Source organism: Cebus imitator, unplaced genomic scaffold (genome assembly GCF_001604975.1).
Source record: "Cebus imitator isolate Cc_AM_T3 unplaced genomic scaffold, Cebus_imitator-1.0 Scaffold117, whole genome shotgun sequence".
NCBI classification, from domain to species: Eukaryota; Metazoa; Chordata; class Mammalia; order Primates; family Cebidae; genus Cebus; species Cebus imitator.
This window is the reverse complement of record NW_016107432.1, coordinates 9,213,629-9,222,721: the sequence shown is the minus strand read 5'-3', so window position 1 is coordinate 9,222,721 and position 9,093 is coordinate 9,213,629. Positions and strand designations below refer to the sequence as shown.

General features: G+C 49.2%; 1 protein-coding gene across 1 annotated transcript in view; it reads right to left on the bottom strand.

Annotated features, from left to right (window-relative positions):
* Window positions 1-320: 320 nt before the first annotated feature.
* The window catches only part of OTOP1 (otopetrin 1), a 37,511-nt gene continuing 28,738 nt past the window's right edge, over window positions 321-9,093 (bottom strand). The window contains exon 6 of the mRNA XM_017539166.2: window positions 321-1,075. Coding sequence (XP_017394655.1) covers window positions 905-1,075 — 171 coding nt within the window. The 3' untranslated portion in view covers window positions 321-904. The remainder of the gene's footprint in view (window positions 1,076-9,093) is intronic.

The window sequence follows — 9,093 nt, the reverse complement described above, 5'->3', positions numbered from 1 at the left end:
ATAGTGAAACCCTGTCTCTACTAAAAATAGAGAAATTAGCTGGACATGGTGGTATACGCCTGTAGTCCCAGCTACTCAGGAGGCTGAGGCAGGAGAATCGCTTGAACCTGGGAGGTGGCGGTCGCAGTAAGCCGAAATCACACCACTGCACTCCAGCCTGGTGACAGAGCAAAACTCTGTCTCAAAAAAAAAGTAATCATTAATTGAACAGTGGCAACATAGGTGACTTTTTCTCTCGCCTTTCTGAAATATTCAATTTTTTTTTACAATAAACATGTATGTATTTACACTGAAAGAACAGTGAAATTTCTTTTTAAAAATACTTCAAAATGATCACAAAAATGTGCCAAAATTTCAGATAAGAAATATATTTTTATATTGGCCTGTACACAAATTTCTATCCAGATGATAAAAGTAACTTCAAGAAATTAAACCTATGCAGAAACAATATCAGCTCAATGTGATTGTGTCCCAATTCATCAGCTTTGAGAAGGATAAAATTTTTAAGTATAAATTATTAGGCAGGTGGTCAGGAGAAGGTTGTATGGAGTCACATGAAAAATGACACACAGAAAACACTTTTTATGAAAAACAAACTGGAGAGATTCTTTCCCAAACCATAATCATATTCTTCTAAATCATTTAGAAGGGAATAGAATAATTTTGGCTTGATTAGCATTTAACTAACCAAGGACAGATTCCAGCCACCTCTCGGATTTTGATCTAACTTGTTTACACTCATCAGGGGTGACGGGCAGTTCCAGCCCACAGGAAGCGCAATCTTTGCAGACAAAAGGCGGCCCTTCTCATATTTGTCAGGCAATATTTGTCCAACCTGGCCACTCCCAGGTGGTTCCAGTGAACTCTCTTGTTAGCTCACTCCTCGGTCTCTTGTGGACCCAGACTATATCTTACAATAGACCTCAAAGAGGGAGGCAGCTGCGTGCATTCGGTAGAAAATAGAAAAAGGCATGGCCAGGTTGACCACAATTATCCAGGGTTCAAAGCCAAAGACAATCTCCTCCAATCCGTTGTCATACTCGGGTCGACAGCCAAAGGCGGGAGGTATCCAAAGCTGCAAGAGAAGAGAAAATGGCTTGTGGTGGGGAGCAGCTTCCAAGCCACCGTGGAGGCCCCACTCAAGTCCAGGTCTCATGGAAGCCAATCTGGATGAGTCACCCCCGACAGAACAATAAGGAGACCTCGCAACATTTCCCATCTGCACAGAAACCACCAAATCCTGTCTGCCAGGATCCTGCTCACTGCCTCCCCCACCCTTCCCTGCAATCCATCCCGAACGAGCACTTTTTGAACCCATCCAATTCTCTCCATCCCTACAACCCTCGCCCAGCCTTGGTTTCCTCATCTGGAATATGGGAATACTAACACATGTCTGAGAGGGCTTAGATGAGAACTAAGTTTTGAAAACTGCAAGCAATAACTTTCGTTTGTGTTGCTCCCCAAACCTACACACTGTTCTCTGCTTCTCAGTCTCTTCCTTGTCCCAGTTTCCTCCTGCTCTGCCACCCTTTGAGCTGTCAGGCTCCTCAGGGCCCCAGAGCTCAGCCCTGGGCCCTCTACCGCTTCAGGCTGCACACTTCTTCAGCTTCCTCCACTCCCTGGCTGTGGCAGCAGGCTCTAGGATGACCCTTAATGATCCCTAGCTCCTGCAGTCACCCCTTGTGGAGTCCCCACCCCTTGAGTGTGGGATGCACCTAATGACCCGCTTCCAACTCACAAAATATGGCAAAAGACATGGGAAGTCACTTCTGAAATTAGGTTGCAAAGGACCTGCTATCCCTCTTGCTCATCTTCTCCTGTAAGACAGGCTGCCATGCTGCAAAGCACCCTCAGTGCTTCAAGGAACTCAGACCCTCAGTCCAACAGGCCGCAGCTGAATCCTGCCAACAGGCACATGAGTAGATTTTGGAAACAAATCCTCCGCCACCTCTCTCAAAGTCAAGCCTTGAAATGAATGCAGCCCCCGCCAACAGTTTCAGCCTGGGAATGGCCCTGTACAGACACAAGCTAAAACTGTAGTTGGATTCACACGTCAGAGAAACTATGAAACCATCAATGTACATTGTTTAAGTTGCTGAGCTCTGGGGTAGTCTCTTATGTAGCAATAGGTAACTGAGACACGCAGCCTGCGTTAGAACTCCATACAGAACCCTCCCTAGATACAGCCAAACTCTGTATCCAGGGATCTGTGTCTATGGGTTCAACTAGTCATGGATCAAAAATATTCAAAAAGTAGGCTGGGCACAGGGCTCACACCTGTAATCCCAGCACTTTGGGAGGTCAAGGCAGGTGGATCACCTGAGGTCAGGAATTCAAGACCAGCCTGGCCAACATGGTGAAACTCATCTCTACTAAAACTACAAAATATTAGCCAGGCGTGGTGGCATGTGCCTGTAATCCCAGCTAGTTGGGAGGTTGAAGCTGGAGAATCACTTGAACCGGGGAGGTGAAGTTTGCAGTGAGCCGAGGTTGTGCCACTGCACTCCAGCCTGGGCAATACTGAGACTCTGTTTCAAAAAATAAAAGTAAATAAATTCAAAAAATAAAATGGTTGGGTGTGTCTGTACTGAATATGTACAGACTCTCTTCTTGCCATTGTTCTCTAAACAGTACAGTATAACAATTATTTACACAGTATTTCAATCGTATTAGGTATTGGAAGTAATCTAGAGAGGTCTTAAAGCGTACGGGAGGATGGGTAGGTTACATGCAAATACTGCCCCATTTTACATATAGGACTTGAGCACTGTGCATTTGGTATCTACCACGTGGAGCCGGGAACCAAGATCCCTCTCTTCTACTTTGTTCCCTGGCTGCTGTGACTCTTAGGGGCTCTCCTACCTCTTTGGCTGGTCCCTCCCATCTCCTTTGCTGTTTCATCCTTTGCTTTGCCCCTTAATGTTGGCCGGCGGTCCAGAGCTCCTTCCTGGGTCCCTTTCTGTTCTCTATACACATGAGCCCCGGGGCTCTCTCCCAGGACCTGGTTGTAAATACCCACTATGGGCCTATGACTTCCCAGGCTAAATCTCCAGCCTGGACCACTCCCAAGAAGCCCAGGCTCATAGTTTCCACTGACAACTTGAGTGTCTAAAACACATCTCAAACTCAACCCACCTTCCCCATTTCTCCGTCTGATCAGCGACATCCTCCTCCCAGGTGGTCCATCAAAGCTCCAGGTGTCATCCTTATTTCCCTCCTCCTCCCATAACCATGCCCCCTGCCATCGGCCCATCAGCACATCTTGACCATGCGCCTCCAAAGCTGTATCTTCAGCCCGCCTGTGGCTCTCTGTCTCCACCTGTCCAGCCGGACTCTCTCGCCTGGACCACGGCGGTCGCCTCCTACCTGGTCTCCCAGCTCGCACTAGGACTCCACTCAGCTACCAGATTAACCTTTTATGAAAATCAGATCCTGCCCCTACCTTGATTAAACCCCCAGAGTCTTCCCAAAATATTTAAAATAAAATCTACACTCCCACATGGGGTGATAAAGCACTCTGTTAGCTGATTTCTAACCACTGTCCACATTCTCCCCATTCACCCCACCCATGTGGCACACAGCCCTTCTTCCTGTTTCTCAAACCAGACCCGCTCACTCCCACCGGGGGTTTCACACCAGCTGCCTCTGCCTTGAACATGCGCGGCCAGCCCTCCCTGTCCCACATCACCCTTCAGCAAGGCCTTCCAGCTGAGATGGTCCATCTGATGTACAATGGCTGCCCAAGAGCTGTCTCCCACACCCTCCTTCCCACTTCTCCGCCTAACACATGTCACTATTGGGGGTCTTTCTTGCTTGGTTGATGGTTTTGCCTGCTGTTGCCTGGTTTCTAAGCCCCAGAGGAGGAAGAGCAGAGATCTTGGTCATAGCCGTACCCTTACCATTCACAGCAGTGCCCGGCCCTCTGTAGGTATTCAAGAGACACGTTTTAAAGGGAGGGAGAGAGGGAAGGAGAGGGACATGGAGGAAAAAGGAGAAGAAAGGAAGGCGGGAAGATGAGACCTCTTCTGAAACCCACATCTTTCTATCTGCTGTCCAGTTGGCTGTAAATTCTTGTTACTTACCTTATCGAGAGGTGGCCTGTGATCTCTTTCCTTGAATCTGGATGGGCTCTGTCAACTACGTGACTAATAAAATATGGCAGAAATGACCCCATGCAGTTTCTAAGCCCAGGCCTTAGGAGACAGGCTGCTTCCCGTTCAATCTTGCATAGGGTTGGCTCTGGGACCCTTAGCCACCACGTAGAGTCCAACCACCACGTCAGGCTGGAGACCCACCTGTGGATGCCCCAGTCAGGGCTGAGCCCAGCCTCCCAGCCCCCCCCACCCAAGGCACCAGACTATGGACCTTCCGGACAAGACTTCAGCAGCTTCACCCGATGCTGTGAGGAACAGAACCGCCCATCCAAGCCCTTCCAGAATTTCTAACCCACAAAGCCACAAGTCACAATAAAAGCCATGAGACAAAAACGAAATCATGCGTGTTGCTTCTGTCATACATTTGGGGCAGTTCGCTGCATGGCAACAGAAAACCAAAATATCTGCCTATTGGCTTTGCCCATTTGGATGCCGCAGAGGCACCTGAAACAGAACAGGTCCAGTACTTAACTCTGATCCTTCCTTCCACACCGACCTCCCACTGCCGCCAAGGTTGCCCCTCCTCCAGAGTCCTCCGTGTCCAACCTAGTATTACCGTCTCCCCAGGAACTTAAGTCTGAAAGCACGAGTCCTGCTTGGCATCTGTCACCCTTTGTGACTTGCAACCGGGAGGCCCTGGAGGGTGTTATGATGAGTGAAATAAGCCAGTAACAGAAGGACTAATACTCCACAGATCCACTTATATGAGGAGTCTAGGAGTCAAATTCCTAGAGCCCGAAAGAATGGTGGTTGTTAGGAGCTGGGAGAATGGGGACTCCATATTTAATGGGGTAGACTTTCAATTTTGCCGGATGAGAATAACCTGGAAATGGATGGTGGTGATGGCTGCACCACGTGAACGTCCTTTACTCAACTGTACTCTTGAAAGTGGGTGCGGTGGGAAAGTTTATGTGGTGTGTTTTTTACCACAATTAAAAATATAATAAAAACAGACCGGGCATGGTGGCTCACGCCTGTAATCCCAGCACTTTGGGAGGCAGAGGCAGGCAGACCACCTGAGGTTGGGAGTTCAAGACCAGCCTGACCAATATGGAGAAACTCTGTCTGTACTAAAAATACAAAAATTAGCCGGGTGTGGTGGCACACACCTGTAATCCCAGCTACTCGGGAGGCTGAGGCAGGAAATCACTTGAACCCGGGAGGCAGAGGTTGCAGTGAGCCGAGATGGACAACAAAAGTGAAATTCTATCTCAAATAATAATAATAATAATAAGCATGAGTCAGATCCCGTCGCTTTCAGCGTAGACCCTTCCACAGTTTTCTGTTGTGTTTAGCATGGAGTCTTGATCGCGGGCCCTGTGTGGTCTCCCCTCTGCCCTCTTCTCTGTGCTCTGTGCTCCTGGCTCATGTCCAGTGAGCTCTGCCTTGCCTTGCACCTGTGCCTTCCCCACACCAGCAGCTCTGCCCCGGGAGTCCCTTGGCCCAGCCCCATCCACACCCTTCCTTAGAAGAGGCCTTCCCTGACTCCAGTCTCCCACAGCACCCTGCCCTTCCCCATCACCACACCCACCCTCTGTTGTCTCCAGGGTGAGGCTCCTGGAAATTCAACTAACGTTTTCATCTCTGTCTTGGCTGGAGTGGAAGCCACGCCACCTGGACATGCACATCAGCACCTGCAGCTGGGGCTATGGACTGGCTCCGATGCTGGAGAAGACAGCTCTTGCTCTCTGCCAGACACCTGTAGTACAACCTTGGGTCAACCGCAAGGTTTCAAAGTGCCACCCAATAGCCAGCACTGACATCCTAAGACACCACCCTGTGATGATTTCCATCCTCTGGTTCCATCCCCGATAACCTAGCCAGTGCCTGGGGGCATCACTGGCCAAGCACAGGGAGGAAGAAACAAAGCCCACCATCCTCCCTGGACTGGGTCCTGGGTCTTGGGTCTGGCCTTTGGGTCCTGACAGACCATCAGTTGCCTCTCGATTCTGGTATTTCGGACTGTGCTATCTTTCTTCAAGTGGGTGCAAAAATGCAAGCCAAGTATTTCACCCAGTGGTCAACCAAAAAGGCAACCACGGAGAAACAGCTTTTCAGAACTTAGTTTTAAAAACATGTATTAGGCCATGAGTGTGGCTCACACCTGTAATCCCAGCATTTTGGGACGCCTAGGCAGACAGATCACCTGAGGTCAAGTGTTCGAGACCAGCCTGACTAACGTGGTGAATCCCTGTATCTACTAAAAATACAAAAAGTTAGCTGGGCGTGGCGGTGAGTGCCTGTAGTCCAGCTCCTCAGGAGGCTGAGGCAGGAGAATCACTTGAACCCAGGAGGCGGAGGCGGCAGTGAGCCGAGATCGCGCCATTGCACTCCAGCCTGGATGACAGAGCAAGACTCCATCTCAAAAACTATATATATTAATCACAGGGTATGCACAAAAAGCATATGCCCTGAGGAGGATTCTAGAACGAGCTCTGACTGTATAAGAGTTTGCATTTTGGAATATGCACCTCAAAAACATACAGCCGACTAGTATCCATCTCTCTTTTTAACTCTAAATTCTTGGTTCGCTGCTGTGCCCCGGACATAGTCCTGGGATACAGCAGGTGCCTGACAAGTCTGCTGGATGGAGAAGAGGGTCTGCCTGCAGCCAAACTCTTCTGGCCTTCCCCCTTCCGAGCTCGTCCTCACTGTCTACCGAGCTGAAGGAAGCCAGGTGATCCAAGGCTGGGGCGGATCAGGTTTTCTTGGCAGACACTCAGCCGTTCTGACTTCAGAAGGGACCTTCCCAGCTTTGTGTTCTTAGGGCGATAACAAAAGTCGCAGACCCTGAATGTACCATCTGAAATTCAGGGGAGGAAGCTCAAAAGGCTCTGAGCTGCTGGGGCGACAGAGAGCGGGCTTGCTAATGGAGGCTGGTAGCAGAGAGCTGGCTTCACCCAGAGTGATGGGCAGGCACCTTTGTGGACTGGGCACTCCCTTCCAGCCACCAGTCACCATCACTGCAGAGACTCATACAGTGGCAAAGGCTGCTTCCCCCTCCTTCTCACCAGCCCCCACCATCCTTCCTCTCTGTGTCTCTAAAAATACCCCAACAGCACACAATGCTTCTGATTCCTTTTTCTTCTCTCCATCCCTCCATCACTGCCCGGGTTCAAGCTCCTGCCCTACTTGCCTGGGCTGCTGCAGGGCTTTCTCTCTCAGTCTTTCTGCTTCTGGCCCCATCTGTCTCCATCCTTGCTACACAGAGCTGCTGGGAGGACCACTCCAAAGAGCAAATCTGAGCGAGTCCTCCCTTGCCCTCAGCATAAAGACTCCAGCCAGGCATAAGAAGCCCTGCTCAAGCTAGAGCCCACCTAGCTGGGCCCCCTCTCCTATTTCCCATTCTGCTGTTCTGCTTAAAACGTGGAATTTATGCCAAACTACCTGGTGCTCCAAAAGCATGCCGTGGAGTCTTTTGCCTCTGCGTCTTCACACACTGTGTGCCTCTGCCTGAAATGCTTTTCCCTGCCTTGATCATATGGTGAACTTCCAGTCATTCCTTGCTGATGCAGACAAGATTGGGTGAGTGATTGTTCACGTTCCTCACCCTTGCTACCTTCCGTTAGAGAGGCTGGAAAGCAAACCATCCACTTCCCCAGCCTGCCTTGCAGGCTTCCCCATGCTTGCTTTCTTGAATCCATTTATGATGCCTGGTGCAGCTGCAGCCATCTCGTAACCATGTGGCAAAAGCACCACACCACCTAAGTGACAAGATGAACAGTGCCTGGATGCCTGATGATATGGTTCAGCTGCCAGGCCAACCCCAAGCAAACAACCTCTGGAATTCTCGTGAGATAATTAAACATTGTTAAGACTGAAGACACTGCGAATCAAATTGCCCATCACTTGCAGCCAAAAGCACTCCTGATTGGCACTGGGCCTCACTCAAGCACCCCCTCCTCACTGAAGTCCTTCTGGATCCCTTCTCCTAGTACACCTTGACAAGCCTGTCTCAGCACTCGTCCTGCTCACCGTATTAGATTTTCTCCCTGTCTCCCTCCCCCACCATACTGCGACCTTTTAGAGGAAAGAGACTTAGTCTTTCCCCTTTAATTTTTAGTGCCCAGCCCAGCCCCTAGCACACAGCAAGTCTTCAGTAGGTAATTTGTAGAATATAGGTCTACTTTCCAGCCTCATATTTTAATTTTGTACTTTCAGCATTTTTATTACTAGCTGCCTCCATTTCTTATTTTTAAAATGCAAGAGAAACCTCGATGTCCATCAGTAATGGGCTGGACAAAGAAAATGTATTATGGCCGGGTACAGTGGCTCACATCTGTAATCCCAGCACTTTGGCAGGCTGAGGCAGGCAGATCACTTGAGATCAGGAGTTTAAAACCAGCCTTGTCAACATGGTGAAACCCCATCTCTACTAAAAATACTTTTTTAAAATTAGACAGCTGTGGTGGTGGACACCTCTAATCCCAGCTACTCTGGAGGCTGAGGCAGGAGACTTGCTTGGACCCAGGATGCAGAGGTTGCAGTGAGCCAAGAACGTGCCATTGCACTCCAGCCTGGGCAACAAGACACTGCCTGGCTTATTGCCTGTCTTAAAAAAAAAAAAAAAAAGTTTTTAAAATTAGCCACGTGTGATGGCATGTGCCTGTGGTCCCAGCTACTCAGGAGGCTGAGATGGAAGGATTGCTTGAGCACAGAAGGTCAAGGCTGCAGTAAGCTGTGATCTTGCCACTGCACGCCAGCCTGGGCAACAGAGTGAGACCCTGTCTCAAAAAAATAAATAAATAGCCAGAGCAATCAGGCAAGAAAAAGAAATAAAGGGCATTCAAATAGGAAAGGAGGAAGTCAAACTGTCTCTATTTGCAGATGACATGATTGTATATCTAGAAGACCCCATCATCTCAGCCCCAAATCTCCTGAAACTGATAAGCAAGTTCAGCAAAGTCTCAGGATACAAAATCAATGTGCAAAAATCACA